Source organism: Metopolophium dirhodum, chromosome 1 (assembly GCF_019925205.1).
Source record: "Metopolophium dirhodum isolate CAU chromosome 1, ASM1992520v1, whole genome shotgun sequence".
Taxonomy (NCBI): domain Eukaryota; kingdom Metazoa; phylum Arthropoda; class Insecta; order Hemiptera; family Aphididae; genus Metopolophium; species Metopolophium dirhodum.
In genome coordinates, this window is record NC_083560.1 from 117,967,158 (window position 1) to 117,992,066 (window position 24,909).

At 29.9% G+C, this 24,909-nt stretch overlaps 1 protein-coding gene and 1 pseudogene across 2 annotated transcripts; one reads left to right on the top strand and one right to left on the bottom strand.

The window, feature by feature from the left end:
• Window positions 1-11,545: 11,545 nt before the first annotated feature.
• Window positions 11,546-24,637, bottom strand: LOC132935263 (uncharacterized). 2 transcript variants are annotated; one of them, XM_061001749.1, is made up of 12 exons: window positions 24,251-24,637; window positions 20,609-20,851; window positions 18,815-18,901; window positions 17,936-18,518; window positions 17,413-17,540; window positions 17,179-17,337; window positions 16,589-17,113; window positions 15,863-16,133; window positions 14,547-15,175; window positions 13,914-14,099; window positions 13,327-13,842; window positions 11,546-12,495 (listed from the first exon to the last, which is right to left on the bottom strand). In XM_061001749.1, exons 1-12 carry the CDS (start codon window positions 24,266-24,268, stop codon window positions 12,001-12,003), a joined length of 3,840 nt encoding a protein of 1,279 aa, XP_060857732.1. In that variant the 5' UTR covers window positions 24,269-24,637; the 3' UTR covers window positions 11,546-12,000. The 2 variants fall into 2 exon arrangements, with proteins under 2 accessions (XP_060857732.1, XP_060857731.1); XM_061001748.1 differs by having other exon boundaries at window positions 18,815-18,904; window positions 24,251-24,636.
• On the top strand, window positions 19,378-20,281 carry LOC132936486 (uncharacterized; annotated as a pseudogene).
• Window positions 24,638-24,909: the final 272 nt, after the last annotated feature.

Here is a 24,909-nt window from a genome sequence, read left to right on the forward strand (position 1 = left end):
CCTTTAAATTTACAGTTCATTGTTAATGGTCTTTCTTAGTTTCAAAGTTTATTAAAAAAATTTGATTTAATTATAGCGTCTATTGACGCGTCACTGGCCCATTGGAATAAACTCTGTTGACGCGTATACGCGTCAGCAGCGTTGAAAATGTTTAGAGACGCCACGCAGGTTAGGCAACAAGGCGGCAGCAAACTCATATCATACTGAACAATAATAATACTGTTGGTCTGGTTGATCGGGTTGATCACAAAACATACGAACTAAAACGAAAAACAGTGTACTGGAGTAACCAGGGACTCATGTTCTAATCTTTACTTTTCTTCAGTTTTGGCGGCGGCGGCTCGGCGGCAGCAGTTGTAGCTACACGCTCAACGGCCATCATGATCATAGCATACGTTTCTGTAATAACGTAACTAGAGTAGTGACTGAGGGACAAACAAACCGTCGCGCGTCGTTTTTAGCAACTTTTATCATCTAAATGACGTTCATTACGATCACCTTAGGTGCGATAAAAATTAATAATTTAATTTGTATACCAATGTTGAAGAAAATCGAAACAGGCACAAAAATATTAAATTAAATTAAATTAAAAAAAGGTGGGCAAGTGGGTGTCACTCTGCTGTAAAGTAAGTTACTAGTGGGTCACTGTAATGGATGGTGTTAAATTTGAATTCAATGATATAATATCATTGTATAAGAAAAACAATTATGAGCGAAAATGGTCGGGCAGCCTATGATATTACTAAGTATATTTGATGATATTATTGTGAATAAAGTAATTTATATATTTACCTATTTACGTAAATAAATATATATATATATATATAATATAATTTATATATAATAACATTTACCGATTTACCTATCCACTGTTTTAAATTTTCAATCCGTATATTTTCTAACAGAATGTAACAGGAACGTATGTGTTGATCGTGATGGCCGTTCAGCGAGTAGCTACAACTCCTGCCGCGTATCGTCGCAATAGCCGCCGAGCCGCCGCCGCCGCCGCCGCCGCCGCCGCCGAAACTGAAGAAAAGTAACGATTAAACCATGAATCCCTGGTTACTCCAGTACATTGTTTTTCGTTTTAGTTCGTATGTTTTGTGATCAACCCGATCAACCCGACCAACCCTGATCAACCACACCAACAATATTATTATTATTATTATTATTGTTGGTCGGGTTGATTGGGTTGATCAGGCTGATCACAAAACATACGAACTAAATCGAAAAACAGAGAACTGGAGTAACCAGGGACCCATGGTCTAATCGTAACTTTTCTTCAGTTTCGGCGGCGACGTCTTAAGAGCAATAAAAATTAATAATTTAATTTGTACACCAATGTTGAAGAAAATCGAAGCAGTTTCACTGCACCAAACCGTGATGACAGTCACAGAAATTAAAAACTAAATTAAAATTAAAAAATGGTGGGCAAGTGGGTGTCACTCTGCTGTACAGTAGGTTACAAGTGGGTCACTGTAATGGATAGTGTTAAATTTTAATCTAGTGATATAATAGCAATGTATAAGAAAAACGATTCTGAGCGAAGAAGTTCAGGCAGCCTATGATATTACTAAGTATATTTGATGATATTATTGTGAATAAAGTAATTTATATATTTACCTATTTACGTGGACCACTGTTTTAAATTTTCAATCCTTAGCTACAAAAGTTGAACATTTGATAAATTTTTAACTACAAAATAATTATTAAATTTTAAATTTGATAAATTTTGTCAAAATTCGAACTTTAAATGCTTATAAAAATAAATTGTGCCTATGTATTTTTAATATCTTTCAACAGTTTCAACTGCTATTGTTACAATATATCAGGAGTCTTGCATTAAATTTTCACGCTTTTTACCCTACAAATAAAATTTTATTGATATTTAAATAAAAAAAACTAAGAAAATTGAAAACTGACAATGTCCGTCAACAGCTCAAAATTAATCAAATTATTTTCAAAATTGTGTGTATAGAAAATGCAAATATCAACATTCAGTGAAATTTTCAAGTATCATTGGTTTTTTAATTATAAGAAAATAAGAAAATGGTTACATGAAAAATCAAGTGAAGAACAAATGCTATAAAAATATGAATTTCAAACAGTCAAAAAAATTTCATTTGAGTTTCTTGTAGACATTTTTTTTTCAATAAAGGTAGAAAAACTTATGAGAAATCTCGTATTACATTCTCAAATCTTAGATTTAAAAAAAAAATTTTTATGAATTCTCAACTTAAAATAATTTGCTAATTTTCATGATTTTTCCGTATTTTGTCAATATTTGAAAATTAAACTCTTATAAATAATAACTATGAGAAAGGATTTTTAATATTTTTCAAATATCATTGTATCAATAAAGTTGGAGCCTTGTATTACATTTTCAAGCTTTTTTAACTAACAAATAAAGATCTATTGACATTCATAGAAAAAAAGACTAATAAAAATTGGAAACAGAAAATATTCCTAAACAGTTCAAAACAAATCAAAATATTTTTAAAATATTATCGTGTATAGAAAATGCAAATATAAACGACCAGTGGAAATTTCACGTACATACGTTAATTTGTTTTAGAGTTACACCAAAAACCAATATTGATTTTGTGGAAAACCGATTTTTCGTAAAAATTCTCGTTTTGCCTAAATTTATGTTGTTTTTCCCGGCGCTCTTGAAAACAACTTGGAATTTTGACCTCTAGAAGTACTTACTAGATTCATTTTCCTATCGACCAAGATAACGTTGAAAATTTATAATTCATTGTTAATGACCTTTCTTAGTTTCATAGTTTATTAAAAAAAATTTGATTTAATTATAGCGTAATTAACGCGTCACCGGCCCATTGGAATAAACTCTGTTGACGCGTATACGCGTCAGCGGCGTTGAAAGTGTTAAAGAATCATTTAATTCCTTGAAATTCCGCTCAATAAAATGTATTTGTTATACAAAATGTATTCTACATTTATAAAATTCCAAGCATATTAATATATTATTATGAATACAAATATAACAATAACACGATAAAGTACAATTTTTTATTTTGAATGATATTTTGTAATGGTAAAGGAATTTATTTATCATTATATATTTTTCATTTTATAAAATATTTAATTTTTATATCTAAGGATTGAAAATTTAAAACAAAGTTCCACGTATATATGTTATAATATATAAATTAATTTATTCACAATAATATCATCAAATATACTTAGTAATATCATAGGCTGCCTGAACGTCTTCACTCAGAATCGTTTTTCTTATACATTACTATTTTACTTATTTTTTTTATTTTGAATGATATTTTGTAATGGTAAAAGAATTTATTTATCATAATGTATTGAATATATTTATTCATTTTATAAAATACTCAGTTTTTATATCTAAGGATTGAAAATTTAAAACAAAGTTCCTCGTATATATGTTATAATATATAAATTACTTTATTCACAATAATATCATCAAATATACTTAGTAATATCATAGGCTGCCTGACCGTCTTCGCTCAGAATCGTTTTTCTTTTACAATGATATTATATCACTGAATTCAAATTTAACACTATTGATTACAGTGACCCACTTGTAACCTACTGTACAGCAGAGTGACACCTACCCTTTTTTTATTTTTTATTTTTGTGTCTTTTATCACGGATAATATTACTTCGATTTTTTTCAACAGTATCTTGTTCGACAGGAAAGTAAATCTAGTTTGTGCATTCGGGAGGTCAAATTATATAATAATATTATTCTGTTAATGAACTGTATACAATAATTTTTTATTTTTTATTTTTTATCTTAGTATTATTATTTTTTTGAATTCATAAGTTTGTGTTACAACAGTTAAATATAGATACACCAGCATGGCAGTATATTACCATAATATTATAGTGATTAAATATAACTGTTTATTTTTATGAGCTGTTACTTTTATTTGTTTTTTCTGTGTTTAATACATTTTTATGAAAAAGAATATTTTTGGATATAAAAAATTATTTTGATGAAATTATAGAGCATAGAGACATTTTATTTTCAAGATTTTAAACGCATATAAATCCTAGTTATAAAAAATAAATAAATAATTCGTTACAGGCAGTGGCGTAGCCAGCGTGGCAAAGGGAGCTATAGCCCCCCTCCCCCATTGAATTTGTTGACCTTTGAATTTTATCAAGATTAATGAAAAAATATAAAGTATAAATAAAAGACATGTATTTGTATACTCAGCCCCCCATACAAAATTCCCGGCTACTGGTTACAGCCTACGACACGATATCGAGTACAGGTTTCTTAATGATTAAAACTAACTGGTTCATTATCATACGAGTCTATTTATTTTTGATATTATCTCTGATCTCGTAATAATTGAGCAATTAACTAACAAGAGACTTGAGACCAGTAGTAAGTTATTTTTATTTAGTATTTCGATATAAAAAAATAATTTGAGATTTAAAATTACAATTTTTCTCATTATTTCACTAAATGTTAATATCAAAACTCTTTAAAAGCGGGAGTATTTGTTCATTATCACTCGGCCAGTACTACGTATAAAAATTATTCTGACCGTAACTCTTGTTTGCTATCGCCCTGTTATATAGTTGTATTAGGATGCCGTTATTGTTTCTACAGTTATCGAATATCTTGTTAAGCTCGTAATAGATGATCTATTTTAGGAAATAATTAAACTATTTTTTATTTTTTTTTTTGAAACATGAAAGTAAAGGTAAACTTTGAAAAAAATATATATATACAGGTTAAACGGAGTGTTTCATTAAGTGGAAAACACTCATTATCTCATAAAGTATTAATGTTTTTGAAAATATTTTTTTACATAGTTTCAAATTGTTAAAAAACCAACGTTTTTACTAAAAAATTATATTTTTAAATATTTTTATCCTTATAATTTTTTAAGTTTTTACTTTTTTGAATGACAGCATACAGTTTTAATTTCATATTCCAATGCAGAATATTTTTCTAAGTATTTTGTTTCATAAAAATGGAATTTAGGGCGAGTAGTTTATGAGTTGGTATTTAAGTATTTAAAGTTTAGATGGGTGGAGTGGAGTGATATGGGGTTACCCAGCAAAATGTTTGTCCACTACCCCGATTGTTTAAACTTTAAGTACTTATAACTCATAAACTACTCGTCCTAAATTTGATTTTAATGTATCAAAATACTTAAAAAAATATTCTGCTTTGGAAAATGAAATTAAAACTCTATGTTGTCATTCAAAAAAGTAAAAAAAATTTAAGGATAAAAAATATGATTTTTAATAAAAACGTTGTTTTTTAACAACTTGAAACTATGTAAAAAATATTTTCAAAAACATTAATACTTTTTGAGATAAAGAGTGTTTTACGCTTAATGAATCACCCTGTATCTATAAATAATTAATTTGGTACTATACTAATTAAACAATACTAAAAATCGAAAATCCATATACTACATAACCTAGAAAATATAATATGGAATTCAAATATGTTTTAAACATTAAAATCGGGCTTTTGGAAATGGGTGTATTTTTCATCCGCTTTTTGAGATTTTCATGTTGGAACTTTTTTGATCACAAAATGTAGGGACGAGTGACTGCGCGTATTTTCGTAACTGATTACCAAGAATCTAAGCCTTGTAGTTTATCTTTAATTACATAAAGAGTTCGGGGAACTCACTCACATTAATGAACAGTCACTACACACACAGTCGCACACAACTTAACTCTCAAGATGGAAATAGAATATTGCCCAAATACGACCCTTTAAAAATGGTTCCCTTTCAACAGCCTTAATAATACCAATAAGCTTTTATTACGTTTACTAAAACTTATTAACTTATTGACTTTACTAATAAATAAATACACAATAATTGACTACAAAGAAACATGGAAGGTAAAACGTTTCTGAGATAGCTTTGTTAACCCAAAACGCTATCAATTTTTAATCACATCCAAAAAAAATAAATATATTTCATCTTTCACATAATATATGTGTCGAACGCATGTTCTGAACGAAAAATTATGCACACCTCTACTAGTTTTGTGCTCCTACAATAATTATCATTATCTCAAATATTTATTTTTATTAAAACCGGTAAGTATTATAAATTAATAGAATATTAAGTTTTTTGTTGTTATTTCGTCAATCAAAAATGTTGATAAAAATGATAATCTTTAAAAACGCTCATAAGCAGAGTTCGAAACTTGTTTCATTTGCATATTCTTTAATTGCGTTTGCAGAATATTCAAAGTATTGGTTTTGAGAATTATCGAAATCTAAATATTTTTTTATTATGAATAGGTTACCTATTTTTATTTTTTTTAATAATCATATCAAATATCAATTCTATCAACACTATGGTAAACTCACCAGTCACCACAAAATACAAAATCGTCAATAAAAAGTATTATAGGTGTTATTAGAACATTTTTTGTTCTGTGTAAAAATAATAGTCTTAATTCACTTAAAGGGGCTGGAGCATAATGCATTCTAAGGAGTAAAAACTAGGCATTTTATATTTCAGACTATATGGGTCTTGTGAATGTGTTGAAATTGAATGAACATTAGTGAGTGTAATTCGTAGTACCGATCACGTTGTATAGACAAGCGTCTAGCGACAGGGAATCTGAATGGCTGCAAGATGGCCGACATCGTTATCATGATCAGCTATCACCGACTTTATTATCATTTTCTAATCAAAATCATGATGAATAAAATTAATAATATTAATAATAATTGGGTATTGGGTAATTATATATATAAAAGTTGGTAACCCGTTGATATTTCAGTTAATTAATAATTATTAGTTTTTAAGATTTTTCTTATATTACCTATGAGTTAGCACCGATTATAAATCTTAAGTTATGAATTCAGAATTACTAAGTGCATAAAGTACATTGTACAATTTATTATAGTTATTATAATTATATATTTTATAATTCATATAATGAATTATTGAAATGGATGTACAATAGTTAGTAAGTAATAATTAGTTGTCAAACAAGTTATAATTGTTGTATGCTGACCCTCGGAGATCTATAATATGTTGAAGTATTTGTATAAATAGACATTTTTATTTTATGAATTTGTATTTAATTAAATACTTATAACACCATGTAACAGGAACATATGTGTTGTTCGTGATGGCCGTTGACCGTGTAGCTACAACTGCTGCCGCGTATCGTCGCAATAGCCGCCGAGCCGCCGCCGCCGAAACTGAAGAAAAGTAACGATTAGACCATGAGTCCCTGGTTACTCCAGTACACTGTTTTTCATTTTAGTTCGTATGTTTTGTGATCCGATCAACTCGATCGATCAACCAGAGACGCCAAGGCAACGCGTCGGCAGCGGGCTAATATCAAACTGAACAATAATAATAATAATAATTTTGTTGGTCTGGTTGATTTCGGGGTTGATCACAAAACATACGAACTAAAACGAAAAAACAGTGTACTGGAGTAACCAGGGATTCATGGTTTAATCGTTACTTTTCTTCAGTTTCGGCGGCGGCGGCGGCGGCTCGGCGGCTGTTGCGACGATACGCGGCAGCAGTTGTAGCTACTCGCTGAACGGCCATCACGTCAACACATATTATGTTCCTGTTACATTCTGTTAGAAAATACCTACGTCATATGAAAGATATGTCAGATATGGAAGCACCAAAATTTCTGTAATGTTACGACGTCAACTAGAGCCGTAACTGATGCCGTAACAAACAAACCGGCGCGCGTCGTTTTTAGCAACTTTTATCATCCAAATAACGTTCATTACGATCACCTTAGGTGCGAAAAAAATTAATAATTTTATTTGTACATCAATAATAAAAATCACGGAAATCACCGAAAGAATAAATTTGTCTTATAAATAAATGCAAATAGAATTCAATAAGACGTAGATTAAATAATAAAATAAAAGATTAACTAAAAAAAGGCGGGTAAGTGGATGTCGCTCTGCTGTACAGTAGATTACAAGTAGGTCACTGTAATGGATGGTGTTAAATTTGAATTCAATGATATAATATAATTTTATAAGAAAAACGATTCTGAGCGAAAACAGTCAGTGATATTACCAAAGTATATTTAATGATATTATCGTGATTAAAGTAATTTATATATAACCTATTTACGTGGAACCTTGTTTTAAATTTTCAATCCTTAGCTATAAAAGTTGAACATTTAATAAATTTTCAATTACAAAATAATTATTAAACTTTAAATTTGATACATTTTGTCAAAATTTGAACTTTAAATGCTTATAAAAAAAAAAATTGTACCTATGTATTTTTCAAATTCTAATCGTAACAATATATCAGGAGCCTTAAATTAAATTTTCACGCTTTTTTACCCAACAAATACAATTTATTGGTATTTATAGAAAAAAAAACTAAAAAAATTTAAAAATGACAATGGCCGTAAACCGTTCAAAATTTGCTTGTAGACATTTTTTTTTTATTAATGTAGACAAACTTACGAGAAATCTTGTATTACATTTTCAAATCTTGGATTTAAAAAGAAAAATTTGATGAAGAGCAGATTAATGCATCAATTCGTGCCTTGTTAAGACACACCAAAGAAAAATATGAAAAAGCAGAGCCAACCAAAAATTGAATGCAGTAATAATGAATTTATGATTTAACATAACAGATCTAAAATGTTGTGTCATATCAATCAAACGTAATTTATAATGGTAGTGGTGGTTTTTTCACTTAGATTTAACTGATTTAAGACAGCATTACATTTTTATTAAATTATTATTCGAAGTAATATTTTAAATATAACTATCCTATAATAATGTATCAAACTAGGTATTATAACTAATTTGGGATATATATTAGATAGAATTTAACTGGGTAGTATTGATTTGCATATTTAAAAAAAACTAGTTGCGCTTGATGAATACATAAAATAGTAACTTTAAATACATATTGTGAATTGTGACTTTATTCAATTGCTTTTATTTGTATAGGTAATAATATACATATTTACTAAAACGGTGTATCGGTGTTTATAGATTGTTATTTATATTTTTATGTTCGGTAGTGTTATTTGAATTTTTAGTTTTTAGAATATTTAAATTGTATTGTTTGTCACATGCACCTACTTATTTTTTATTTTAATTATATGTAATTTAACATAAGACTCTAAAATAAAGTTATAAGTTTGTTATTATGCAAATATCGATGAACAAAATATACGGTCCCAATTGTCTTTGTCACCGTGGGGTTTTTATAAATAATAAAAAATATATATTATATACATAATAAGGTTGTACATTGTTTATATTTCAAACGAAATGTTCGATAACGCTGAGACTTAGTACCTAAAATAAATACCATACTAATAATTTTAGTGGAAATAATTTAAAGTCAACGTAATATATTTATACATAATATACAAATTAATTTCAATTTCATATAAACCTGAGCATGCTTAAATCCTTAGTTAATATATATTATATATGTGTGTGTGTGGTTTAAAGTCTTCCATCTAATATATTATATGCATTTATAACTACAAAATATTTTAGTCATAAACGTCTTTCTGGTTGGCACATAATATTACACGCCGCGCACGTCCTTGTGCGAACTCCTTAAAAAACAATCGGTGTTGAATTGCAATAATATGCCATTATACCTATTGTGCATATTATGTGCATGCGCTGTTAATACTAGGCGAAGCGTTTGTCGACAAATATCGAAAACTGTTATAATATTGCTACTAGAACACGCCAGAGTGCCCCCACCAATGACTATAATCAAAGCTAAATTGTTTAACAATGATCGTCATGCATTCACGCCATCTTCTAAATGAATGCAGTATAAATGTGCAGTATTAATAATTACATTTTGTAATTGAACGTAATAATATTCTCTGAATTTAACGTAAAAAATTAATTAAACTCAATTATTGCAAGTAATAGTCAAGTTTGTCGGCAACAGAAATGTTCACATTTTCATTAAATGTATTATAGATACAATACAATTGACATGTATACTCAAGTATGCTCATTGTTCAAATCTTCACTACAGATTTGGAATGAGTATATAGGTACATGGTTTTAATCAAATATTATTTCTATGGTATAAACGTTGATTATAGCACATATTATTTTGTAGTTTAGTTGTATTTTGACGATTTATGAGAAGTTAATTCTGGGAACATATAACTTGCATTTTAGATTCTTAGTGGAGCGATGAATGTATTTATTTTACAATGATGTATCTTTATTTTGTTTTTTTGTTTACATTTTAGATTTTGAGCGGAGCTATGAATGTATTGATTTTACAATGATGAGTATTTTTTTCTTATTTTTGTGTCCGTCAGCACGGTTTGGGGCAGTAAAACTGCTTAGATTTTCTTCTACAGTATCTTACTTGATGGGAAAGTGAATCTAATTGTTGCATTCGGAAGGTCAAATTTTGAACTTTAAATGGTTTAAAAAAAAACTGTGATTAAGGATTTTTCAAACGTCATTGTAACAACATAATAGAAGCTTTGTATTAAATTTTCAATCTTTTATACTTTAAAAAAGTTGGAAACTAAGTATATCCGTAAACAGCTCAAAACAAGTCAAAATATTTTGAAATTTTTTTCATGTATAGAAAAGGCTAATATAAACATTCAGTGAAAATTTCATGTATTTACGATCATTTGTTCTAGAGTTACACCAAAAGCCAAAATCCAGTTTTTCCTTAATTTGTATTTTGTTTTTCCGGGTGCTTTTGAAAACTATTGTGAACTTTAAATTTTGACCTCTCAAAAGTACCAACTAGATTCACTTTCCCATCGAACAAGATTCCTAAAGTTGAAAATCGAAGCTTTATTTCGACTTCTAATCGTGTACACAGATACAAAAATATAAAAAATAAAAAAACACACATCATTGTAAAATCAATACATTCATCGTGCCACTCAGATTCTAAAATAGATGAAACATTTTATCTGAATAAATAATCTATTAAACTAATCCTACGTAGTTGCTTATTTAAAAATACTTTTACTCTAACAAGGTTATAAAAGTTAATAGTTATTGGTATTTAGTAAGTAGTTACGATACCAACTATGACATAAAATGGATTTTGTGATTTGTTAAAAGTTGAAACAAGTACTAACTACTATGTCTATTGTCTAAATATAACTGATATCATACTATTTTATAAATATAATCATAGAGTTCTTACACAAATATATATATATTGTATATATTATATATGTATATTGTTCTTATGTTATAAATAGACATAAGAACAATATACCTATAAAAAATGTAATAGATTTATCAATAGTTTATAAAATAGAATGAATAAAAATATTTTTTCTTGTTAAACCTTTAATTATCTAAATTTCTAAACTGAATATCCATACACGGTGAATAGGTATTAACTGTGAAAAAAATTGGTGGTATTGTTTACATTTTATAAGTTTGATAGTTATATTTTTAAGTTGCATTGATATTGATGTTAAGTATCATAATTTAATTATTTTTTCCAAGACCTAAATTAGGCCTGGTCTTAATTCCCAACCAATAGCTTCAACACACAAAATAATAATGTTAACAATTAAATATTCAAATTAATAATATGTTTAATATATATAAAATAAGATAGGTATAAATTTATTTCTTACAATACGCTTCAAATTCATGTAAATAATAATTATAATTCGCAAGAACAAAATGACAAATTATAAAGATTTGTGTATCAATAAAGTATGATATAATAACATACAACTTAATCATAGTTATTAAAAAAAATAAAAATAAAAATATGAGTATATATTTTTTTTTCATCTTATATAGAAATTATTACTTCAAATTACAATTAAATAATTCTACAAAAATTTAAAATTTATTATGAAGAGTTGAATTTCAAAAATTCAAATATAACTTCTTATACATAACATTGAATTTTATTAAAAAAAGTAATAAACGAAAAAATAATAATATATAATGAATAATAAAATACCTAAAATGAAACAAAAGCTATAAAAAACTTGAGGTATACATTTTGAAGTTATCGATTATTTGTAGAACTTCTTTTTTTTACTGCTATATTGGCGAGTACCACCGGGCGTAGTAGGCCAAGCACCAGTACGTTGTTCAACTTGGTTTCGGAATTGCTGTTGTTCCTTTTCATTATTATATTGTTTTTTCTTCAATTGTGTAGCCAAAGCTAACCTAATCTGTTCACGGTGCTCACTTATAGCATTCACTGCTGCATTTACCGTTTCACACCACTCACGCCGTTCATCTGCTGTATCAGCAGCCAACAGCAGCACTTCATGAGTTTTGTCATCGCCATCATGATTTGCATCATTTAAGTTATCACATGCAGCACCACCATTGTACAAAATCAAACGCAGAGTATTTGGTCGGGTGCATAGGTCTGGAAGAGCCGGAGCTGCAGGGATTGGCTTCTGCTTATGTTTCTGTTGCTGATTTAAAGCAGCAGTTGTAATTTCCTCTTCAGGTGGTGGTGGCGGCAAACAACAGTTCAAGTCAATGCTACCCAATGGCTGTAAAAATATCGTAAGAAATTAATATTCATCACAACATTAAGGGAAATTCTAGAATTTCTCAAATAAAAAACAATAAAGACAGTTCAATTATCTTATTATTGATTTTTAAATTAGAAAATTAAAAATTGTTTAAGAATTCATGTATTCTTATAATATTATGAATATACAATACTAAGAAATACTTTTTATTTATTAATATTTATATGAATGATGAACTTATTATTTATAAAAAAAAAAGTGAATTAGATAAGATTTAGTATGAGTACAAATAGACTTTTAAGAGGCGGCCACGGTCAAAACCGGTAATCCATAAATCATAAACCATAAATCTGGTGTGCTCTTATTCTGAATAGAGTATAATCATAAAACGAACCAAATTTATTAATGATACAGAAAACAATATTTGCTGTGACTTAGCGTTTTATTTTTTTGAAATTGATATAAAAAAGGTTTAATAATTGTTTTGAAATTTATTAGTTGTATATTTTTCAAACTTCTATAATTTTTCTTGTATTAATAATATAAAAAATAATATTTTTACATTATCTCGGAATATCCAAAATTAAAATCCAAAATAAATACAAATGTAATTTACATAACATTTGTAATGAATTGTAATTGAATTTTATAAGTAATATCTTAGTTTTAAAGTTCTTTAAAATTGAAAATTGATCTCCTTAATAGCCTAGATAATTGTCAAAGAATTCATGCATAAATTAAAAATTAAAAATTGGACATTGCAAAGTATGCGCAATTTACCACGGTTTAATGGTCTAATATGAAAAATACATGTAATGTGATTTTCTTAATAAATATTAGTACTGGTACCTCTCGTTCTTGTTCAGCATACTCTGGGTACATCCAATAGCGTAACAGTATGGTTTGCTGCTTTAAATTGATGTTGTTTTGCTGTTCTTGTGGTTTTTCACTGTTATTTATAGACTTTTGTTGATTCATATCAATTATTTCAGCCCGAAACCAAAGACGACGCCATGAAGTGGTGCCACCTTTTGAGCAATCACCAATGTCCGTACGACGTTGCCACTGAGACTCCCGTACAAAATTGTGTGAACGCAACTCATGATCATCGAAAAGTGTTAAAAATCCTTCCAATCGTTTACACTCAGATGGAAATTTCAGTGTTTTATGTGCATAAGCTGCTTTACTGCCACTGGCAGTATACGTATTTGATTCCAAAGATTTGTTGTCCAAATTAATTGCACCTGAATCATCTTCATATTGCTCTCCTTCCTCCAGAAGGCACATTTGGATGCGCACCGTTTCTTCTGCAACAGCATTTGTAGTAACTCTTGAACTACTTGGAACACCACCAGATTGATGCACCTGTACATAAAAAAACAAAATAAATAATAAATGAATTATCGTAGACTAAAACAAAAAAATTATGTAAAAACCTTATTCAAAGTAAACTGCTTGCGGTCCACCTGACCGTCAGAAAAGACAAAGTAACCAAGTTGTCGAAACACTGTGTTACGCACAGCCATTGGTCCACCTGGTGATTCAATACATGTTGTTGCTGTTGAGCCATGGTGTTTTTTAGCTTCCTTACTCGGGGTAGTGACTGTAGACCATAACTTGTCCTGTTTTAAACATAAAAATATATATTAAAATTTAAAAGTATTTATTTTATATTAACAACAATTGAAATAATTGTTTCTAGAATCCATCAGTATTGTGTACAATTATTTAAAATATTTCAGTACTGCATAGGAGTAATAAGACACAATAAATTCAAATAGTATTTAGTACTTATAGATAATACCATTGATTATAAACACTATAGGTTGCTCACTAGCTGGTTTTTTGGCTGAGTAAAATATTTACTAGGAGTAAATATTTGAGGAGTAGTATTATGCAAACAGACCCTCCTCTGCTGTCGGTTTAAAACGGAAAAAAAAGAGTAAATATTTTACGCCACCGTAAAACTGGCAACTGAATAATCTATAGTATTTATAATCAATGATAATACCGATTCGGATTAATTAAATACACAATACTAACAACATTAACTTCAACAAAATACTAACCAATACACTTCTATTTTCGTGGACATCGTGTTCTTTAACATTATTACCACCATTGTGGTGATCATTCTCCCCGGTACCTGTTGGGGATACACCATATAGCTCAACAGTGATTTTCCATCCTCTGTCATCCAACCCATGGATCATAATAGGAGCACCCTCTGATTCGGTTGGACCTGCACACTTTCGGCTACCAGAGTTTTTGACTCTTTTTTTAGTAATAAATTCAACATATCCATAATTTATTTCATCCTTGTTACGACAGGTGGTAGTATCATTGGAGAATCGGAGCACTGATTCTTCAACTGCATCAGCCGGTCGGGAAGCAGCAGTCACTGGAGGCCGGTGAACCGTAGCCACTGCTCGGATAGCACACACAAAATACCTATATCCCCCTGGCCATCTGGTAAGGTTTTCTAATCCCTCACTTGAATTATGTTTTATCTTATTGTGGTTTCCACCACTATTCACAGATGATAATATGGGAACACGCAGACTCTGAATAACAAGCGTCTTTCCATCACCATGAGTGTTTAAGTAAGTAGACCTTTCGCCCATAATGCCACCTGGTAACAATGTGCGTTCAACGCGAAGGCGTTGCGCCTCACGAACTGCATCCGTCCGTCTCAAGCCTATAAATAACACAATGAATGACTAAAAACTAATTTTCTACCAATATTTTTTATATAAATAGGAGCACTCATAAACATTAGAATGTTAATGTTAATAAAAAATAAAAATTTTGTTCATCATAAGATTAACCAGAAATATATTATCAGTTCGTTTTAATATAAATTAAAAATGTATACATTTTTAATTATTAATTGCTTATTCAACTTTTATTGTTAAACATATTATTTTTTTAAATTAATAATACTTGGAAAATATCAAGTCAAAGATAATATCAGTGGATGATCAATAAATTGATTCATTATTTATAAAGTTATTAAGTTTTTTTTAAAGTTAAAATTATATTAAACTATTTAACACTACTAAAGTGTATACAAATTAAGTTATGAGTTAAATAATTATTAATAGGTTTAAAAATGTTAATAATATAATTTTTTTTAGTATGTATTGATAAAAAAATAACTTTTGCAAACAATTCAGGTGTATTAAGATAATATATTATTGTAAGACATCAATGAATTTTTCCACTTAAAACATCTAAATTATAATCTATTCCAAATGAGATAAGTTCAGAGGCAGCGACAATTTTTCGTTTGGACGCCGTCCCCACCACATCGATTGCGTTAAGTTTTGTCGCTGTAGTACTGATCTCATTTGGAATAGAGTATAGACATGAACATAGTATTTACCTGCAATCAATAAAAGTCGTTCAGCGTGTACATGCTCAGGTGAAAATTGATGAGAAATCACTGGGCGAAGGGTATTTTTTTGCCTGTATACATCGCAAATATTCAAAGCTTGGGTAGCTTGTTCAATAATGCGGTCTTGCTCTGGCACTACAGTCCGTTCCAAGTCTCTAGCTCGTGCTGCTACTTTTTCCAGCTCTTGTAAATACATTTCTTCTTCGTCAGTATCGTCATCCTGTTCTTCATTTACTCGTTCTGGAATTTTCATTTGTTGCTATAGAAAAATATACACATAAGTACAGGTTATATATACTGGGTGTAACAGAAATACACGTAGACAAGAATGAAAAATTGATACTAGTTAAACATACGACAACAATAATTATGAAAATAATATGGATAATATTTAAAATTTAAGAAATATACAAGAAATATCAGGAAATTCCAAAAACAATTTTGTTTCAAATTAATTTATACCAAAAAATATTTTTTAAAATTGTAAAAGATTAACTACTTGACTTAAATAAATGTTTTTATCATCAAAATTTGTTTGAATATTGATTAGAACTAAAGTTATTTAATTTGTCGGTTATTTCTGTTATACCTTGCAAGTAGAATAAAAGGTAAGTAAAAAATTAATGTTAAAATAATAACAATTTGGAATATTGAATTACAAATTTGTACTTTGTGGTTACAAACAATAAAATGTCAACAAATTACAATAGATACCTTGCTAGAAGAACTTATGCCATTTAATCTGAGTTGTTGCTGTTGTTTACGATATGTGCTAACTGTGTGTATAAGTGCTGGCTTAATACTATTGCTACTACTGCTGCTGCTGCTGATGCTACTGTTATGTTTGTCAGATTCAACATTGTCAACAATATGTTTGCTGTTGTCAAACTGAAGTCGACCACGAGGACCAGACTGATTAGGCGATAGGACATTATTGGGAATAAGTTCCGCTGCTTCCTCTTCTCCATCAGAATTCACAAACTCAAAGTATTTATCAATGAGCCGTGACTCAGGCAATTGATTGGCCTGTGCATTGAATTGCTGATCTTCTAACCCTTGCCTTTGCTCCATTGAGGTAGAAAAACTTTTGTTACCACAGAGACTTTCATTGCCCCGATGGAATATAAAACTGGAACAAGCCTGAGACAGCGGACTACCTGCATGGCTTGACAGCATAGAGCAGTGGCCGCCACCAGGGGTGGTATTAATCCCTGTGACAGGTGTTGATGGCGAAGTTTCCTACAAATGTACATATCATTAGTAAATATCAAACACAAAATATACGAATTTATGACAACAATAACCTCTAAAAGTGTAGCTACATCAATTGTTTCTGGGTTTTTTTCTTTCTGTTGGCTCCGATAGCGTTTAGCACCCAAAATTTCAGCATTATCGCAGTCTTCAGGTACAGATTCCGAAGATGCAGTAGATGTATTTAAAGCGCTGCTTCCATTGCTGCGTCTCTGCATATATTGAATATAGAAATCAACACATTAATATACATTTATAAATTAAATAAACAAAAACAACACCAGTACCTTGCATGCCATAGATTGGATTTCCAATGGAGTCATTAAGGTTTTGATATCATGATCATCATCTGCTATCAAAGATAGATCAGGATACAAGTTAGCAGATGGTGAAGCCGGCTTGTATTTTATACAATCTGTAAAACAAAAAAGGCGCAGCATCATGAATAACATGAATCTCTATGAAAATGATGCAAGATGCAAGGATTATAAATATAATATATATTTTAAACACCATAACATTTTATGGTGTTTAAAATAATTTTTAGGTAGTTTTTTTGCAATAAGAATGGTTACGTGTGGGAATGAGTACAGTATTAAAAGGACTTAAAGCTGGTATTACACTGGTTTGTCATCAGTCGATAGACAAATTCTTTCATTTTATGTTTACCGACTTCTTGTGGATCAGGATTGTTTGTTGATTGATAAGAAAATGTATTGATCAACCAAAGACAAACAAGTGTAATACCAAGTTGTTTACATAAGGTAAATAAAAATAAAAATGATATAATAATTATAATTATTATTGTACCTGGATTAAATTTATCAAAAGGACTTCTCATTCCAACTCTATCTTTTGAGCAATTATCGGGTATTTGTTCCGCATCTTCCAGATCGTTGATCAGTTTCTTTTTTAGAAGCACATTTTTTATACATGGGGGAGTCCATACAGATCGTTGCTGTTCAGTCAAATTATTTGAGGCTGCACCATGGCTCATCCTAGGTCTAGTGCCACGTCTTGAAGGTGGGGTAGATGCACTACAAGGAATAGGACGTGGTGGTGTTTTAATTACATCTTCTACGGATTCTTCAGTTGCTTCATGGGCAGCAGTTGATGAGGTTTTAGTAATAACAGTGGCAGGAGTAGTTTTAGTCAGAGATATGGTGACGGTTGTAGTGGTAATTGGTTTTTTACTCTGATGTTGAGTGGCATTGTTTGGCTCAAATAATGCTCGACGTTGTGCAACTGTCAAAGTAGTAGCTGTGAGATTTGGTGAATGTTTTTGAGGCAGAGGTTCATTATTTGACTGCTGCTCTTGGTGAAATTGCTTCAGTTTATTACTATACTGCTTTTGTTTTGGTTGCTGTGTACCACCTGTTTTATTTTCATTAGTCTAGAAAACAAAAATATCAAAATACATTTTTATAATAATTTTAAATTAAATAATATATTTTATCGATGACAACTTTAATAATACCATATGAATTATCATTGATTATAGAACACTATAGATGGCCCACTGTAATACAAAATATGCTACACTAAATCTACTAGCGATCCTAGTGTTATTATCCAGAACTGGCTAGGGTGATGTATTTTGTACTGCAGTGGGCCATCTATAGTATTCATAATCAATGGTTATACATATCTTCCAATTTAATCTTACAGTGTATAACTTTATAGTATTACCTCAATTATATCTTTTGTAATACCATATTGTGGAGACAAAATTGTTAATTTTTTTGGTTCATTTTGGCTGTCATTAATCTGTATTGTCTTCTAAATATAAATAAAAAATACAGTTTACATAAATATTATTTCTGCTAATGTGTAAGAAGTGCATCTATGTATCAATTACACATTTACTGTGTACATAATTTTAGATAATATACAAGAACTATTATTGTAAATATAGTAACAAAACATGAAATGAAAGGGAATCTGTCGTATGCTACCTACAAATACTATTTATCGTCTTATGTTATCTATACCAGTGTTTCTCAACCTAGGGGTCACTTATTATTTAGTCGCATATGAATTAAAATTTAACATTTCATACATTTTTTTAATTAAAAAAATTATAACATAATATGTATTATATTCAAATCAAATTCAAAAAAAGGGTCACCACAATAAAAAGGTTGAGATAAAATATATGTTTACATTTTACAAGGTTAAACCCAGGGGTTTTCAAAGATTAGTTGTGTCTGTAAACTGTTCTTGTGCGTACGTCATTTGTATTTGTGTTCAAAATGAGGTCAATTTGTGATTTATATAGATATATTATTTATACTGATGGTACTTGTATGAATTTTTTAAAACAAAAAGGTGTATTACTTAAACAAAAATTTTGTGCAAAATCAATAATGTCAACAATGAAGTGTATGGTGGCATTCTCAAGGAATGTTATAAAAATAGCCATGAACGAAATTCCAATGGGCAACTTGTGAAATCAAAATAGTTACGTTGCCAAACACGTGGTTGTCAAACTTATTAGTCAACTTGTAAAAAAATCCGTTTTTCACCTATGTCGATATTAATGGAAAATGTAATGGCGGATTAAGTTTATGCCAGATAGTAGAGCTCGTCTGGTATTGGGCACATGATATGAAAGTAACTACAACTATGAAATGGACAGGCGGAAGTCAACATACGTACAATCTTTGCCGTGATATTTGTGTTGACCAATTTGAAATACGTACGAAAATGGGTGGTGTAGGAATCAAAGTGCAAATAGATGAATTTTTATTTCAAGGCAAGCGGAAGTACAATTGTGGTTGTCTACGTCTTGGAGATTGTCAACCTAGAAAAGAAATTGTGGAATCAGAATCTAGCAGTTCTGATACTGAAATAACCAATCAAAATTACGGTTTACACGTACAGGGACCATGGGTGTTTGGAATATGTTGTAGACGTGATCATATAGTAGAACGTAGATTGTTTATCGTTCAAAAAAGAGACCAAGCCACATTACTTACAATTATTCAAAGAGAAATTGAGCCAGGTACGACCATTTTCTCAGATGAATGGAAAGTTTACAATAGTTTAAACGATCATAGCTATATCCACAATACCGTAAATCATAAAAATAATTTCATTGATCCACAAACAAGAGCTGAAACTCAAACGATGGAGTGTTATTGCGGCGACATATAAAGATGAAATATGGTATAAAATCACATAGTGCCACTAATTTGCTGGAAACATTTTTTAATGGTATGAATACTTTTTAATTTTAATTAGGGACATTCATTGACAATCTTCACTTATTTATGAAGTGCTCTGGTTTAAAACAAAGTAAGATTTTTTTATATAATTATACAATATAATTGATACGTAGATAGCCTACGGCATAATATATTAAAGTTCGTAAATAACATTTATTGCATAGATAGCATACGACACCGCTACCTGTCTGTCCAGCCTAAAATCAATGATTGTACTTTATTTATAATATACTATGATAACTTTTGATATATTTACCGTGGGATTAGAAATATTTTCACTTTGTTTAAAGTTCTGATCATCTGACAACCATTGATCTACTTGGCTGGCAAGTTCAGCAAGGCGTGTGCGTCGCTGACGACGTGAAGGTGGTGAAAGTGATTGCTGAATTGTTGGAGAGGTTTCCATCATGGCTGATGAAGGTGGTAGCACTGGTTGAGATACCTGGGACAAGGTGGATGCAAGTAACTCTTGACGCCTTTGTGTCCTTTCCAACATGCGCTGGAAATACAATAATAGTTTAGAATACGTCTATATACATTATTCATGTGGGATTATATATACTATTATCAGTCTTGTTGTCATATTTCTACTCTTTTTATTTTTTATTTTTATTTCAGCATAATTCAGTTATAATACAACAGTAACTTAATTAATATGTACAATAAAAATTGTTTTTAAAATTTTAGTAGCCAAGTCATGAGGGTTTTTTAATTGTTGTATTTCACATACCTACATAAAACTTGAAATACTGTGAAAAACCAACATACAAACCGAGATAATATTCTTACCTTTAATTTTGTTAACAGTTTCACTACTTAAATAGTTTTAGGTAACCAAATAAATAAAAAAGGTGGGCAAGTGGGTGTCGCTCTGCTGTACAGTAGGTTACAAGTGGGTCACTGTTATGGATTGTGTTACATTTGAATTCAATGATATAATATAATTTTAATGATTCTGAGCGAAGACGATCATTAGGATTTGATGATATTATTGTGAATAAAGTAATTTATATAATATAACCTATTTGCGTGGAACATTTTATAAATTTTTAACTACAAAATAATTTTTAAATTTTACAAAAATTAAAATTTTTAATGTTTTTAAAAAAAAATGTGCATACTGCATATGTATTTTTAATATTTTTCAACTGCTATACTAACAATATATCAGGAGCTTTGTATTAAATTTCCACACTTTTTGACCCAACAAATACAATTTTATTGACAATCTATAGACAATTATAATAATTTTTATTTTCTTATTTTAATTTTTGTGTTTCGTATAAAATTTGTATTTATGTATGAAAACATATAAACACACTCGTGAACACATATGCAGTAACTCTATCGTTGCCGCCGATTTATGCAATTGCCACTATAGACACATTTTTTTAAATGGAGAGGGTTACGGGTAAGAAGCTTCTCTATAAAAACCATTTTTTTGTTGTTATTAATTTACATTACCTAAACAAATTAAAAATAAATTTATAATATTTGAGATATGGAGGAAAACAGTTTGTTATTTTAACATTTTATTTAAAAGAAAAAAAAAGATATTCGAAAAGGTAGTAGGTACATCGGAATATTTGTGAGATTAAATGCGGATAGCACCATTGTCATTAAATTAATAGTCATCTGCCACAATAACAATAGATAGGTACCTATGTACATTAAATAATATTGGGTTCTATACCTATTCAATATTACATATTATTAAAATACACAGCCTAAGAAAAGAAAAAAAATATTAAATACTTATGCATAATCTGTCTTATGAAAATCAAGAAATAAGAATCTCGAGAAATATGCACTTTTTCCCTAAAATTTATGAAATATGCAAAATAGGCATTTTTATACTTACAATTGTACAGCTCAGACTTCTAGCTTGGTCGGCTATAAATTGAGAACATACAGAATAATATGCAACTCTTAGAACTTCCGAGCCCCAGTAATAACTAATAACAGTTTAATGACTGAATAAAATATGTAGATAAATACTTTTCATTAGTGTCTCATTAAGTGTAAATAAGTATAGATGTTTATCTAGCTTAAATGGTTTGTAATTTTTAAAGGTATACCTAAACCTGGTTAAAATAGTCATCTGGCCTAAAATAATAACAAACAAAAAAAATAAATAAATGGAAAAAAATTTACTAAATGCTAACTTCACAATAAAATATTTGTTGATACTATTTAGAGGGACTTAGCCTTTCCCCTATTGGGAATTTTAGCTTGCCAAAAGTTTAATCCATTCATATAATAAAAACTCAGTCCTTTGAAAACACAAGTTAAAAAGAGTTATAGCAGGATGAGAGTTAAATAACTATACTACCCTCCTAGTAAAAGTGCCGTAAAACCAATATATTAGTTTTGAGAAAAATGCAGTTATATAATTTTATTAGGTAGGTATACCTTTATTATTTGTTTGTCTATATTTGATTTAGTATAAAAATATCCACCTTTATAAGTTTTTGACAAGGAATGCAATGTAATAATAATTTAAAGTATAATTTGCTTATTACCTATGCGAATAAAAGTTACTTTTATGTTATTACTTAGCAATATAAGCTGTTTATACTAGCTGTGTATATTTACTAAAAAATAAGGATTAAGGAAGTAAGTAAATTTTACTAATATACTTAATAATGACAAATAATAGGTAATCAGAACAAAAGACACATTATTATTTTATCTAAACAAATTGACCACAATAAAATAATAAATTTTCCAAATAATAATGAAGATACCAATTTAGAAAATATTAATATACTACCATTACTTCAGAAAAAAAGTTGAAATGTTAGATAATAACGCCGTAGATCATGAAAGTGTTGAGAGAAAACGTATCTATAAACATATTTACGGCGTTTAATGCTTAGTAAGTGTAAGATTCTTACTAAGAACTGCTAATTGTTTTTGTTGCCTACTGCGTTCACAAAGAACGATAATTGAGTTTATAGACTATTCAATCTAATTTCAGTGGTATTTTTTATACAAATATTGTGTAAAACTGATAAACCTATCAGATGCCATACCTACCTAACTCATTTTTTAATTTTTTTTTTTGAGTAACGGCACTTTTGCTTAACAGGGCAGTATAGGTATTAAGTATGTAGTAAATTATGTAGGTAATTAACTTCAACCAAATTTATCATAATCTATGGACAACCAATAAGTAGCGAGTTAGGTAGTTATAAAATAAAAACAATTAGGTATTTTTATGTTATAAAATAAGGATTACCTACTTGCATCATAATGAATACATTTAATTTACTTATATATATTTTTTGTATCATCTAGGTATACTCAGGTGTATTGTGTGTGTTAGTTCAGTAGGTATAACAAATACACATATTATAAGTAACCCATAAAGTAAAATATCTAGGTATTTATAAAAAAATAAATCCAAAATTCTTAGTCAGTATCTAACCACAAATCAGTGTTTTATAGGCACTTCCCTACCAAACAATTGTTATTTTTAATACCTACACAGGTACATCAATAATCGATACATATAGACGATTCATATAGAAATAAAATATAATAATTTTTAAAGGAAATTCCTCGGGAAATTCAAATAGGTAGGTATCAGCTTACTGCATATGAACCTAGAAAAGTGAACATTGGTTTTCTTATTTTAACAACAATAACATAAGTTATTGATTTTCTTGCTCTCAACAAATGCGAATTACCTACCTATGCTTAAAATGAATTATTTTCCGTAAACAATAGACATTAAGGCATTATATATAAATTATTTTCTATTGAAGATGGACGCCGTACGCGACAGAGCGACGCTTCCTAAAGACACGGTGCCATAATAGTGATTTGGTATTATGTCTATCGGCTGTTGTATGATGATCGTCGTAATTACCCAAAACACATCTCAATGATTTACCTCTGTAAAGTCGTCCATGGTGTACCGCTTGAGAAGAGCAGTTGCAGTTCCGACAATCACGGCCCGGCTGGGCTGTACGAAATACGGCTGTCGGCTGTCGGCTGGACGGAAAACAGACAGCGAAACTCGGTACGGGGAGATTTGCTGCGGCGGTTTTGTTGAAAAAACAAACGAAAACGATCGGACTCGACGTGGGCGGAGTGTGTTTGACGGGACACGGACAACGAAACAATAAAAAGCGCGGGTATTCAGTTTTTTCGTATTTTTCGCGTTCGAATTTAACGTCCGGCAATCTCGTCGACGTTGTTAGTGCGCCGCCGCTGCGTAGCGCGTAAACAACAATATTATGTCGGAGGGGATATGCGAACGCAGCGCAACGGTCGCTTTGTAACCGTCGCTGTGGAGGTAGACCGCAGTCGCATCGGTAGCCGACGTGGTACGGCCTCGGACATACCCCCTCTCCCCCGCAACCGCCCGTTGACAACCGACGACTCGTAACTCGTTCCGATGCGGGAAAGGGAAATGGCCGTTGAGAATTTGAGATTAATTCTGATTTAAATTTATTTTCAACGGCAATTCAACGATGCCAGCCGCCAGCGCGTCCGTGCCGTATATCATTATAATATAATTACGTACCATGGATGGTTTATACGCCCGTG

Excerpts from the sequence above, each read along its gene's own strand:
- LOC132935263 (XM_061001748.1), bottom strand. Across the intron at positions 17,541-17,935 it reads TTTTGATAAATTTAATCCAG|ATTGTATAAAATACAAGCCG; the intron begins GTACAATAATAA and ends TTTGTTTTACAG. Across the intron at positions 17,114-17,178 it reads ATGTAGCTACACTTTTAGAG|GAAACTTCGCCATCAACACC; the intron begins GTTATTGTTGTC and ends GTACATTTGTAG.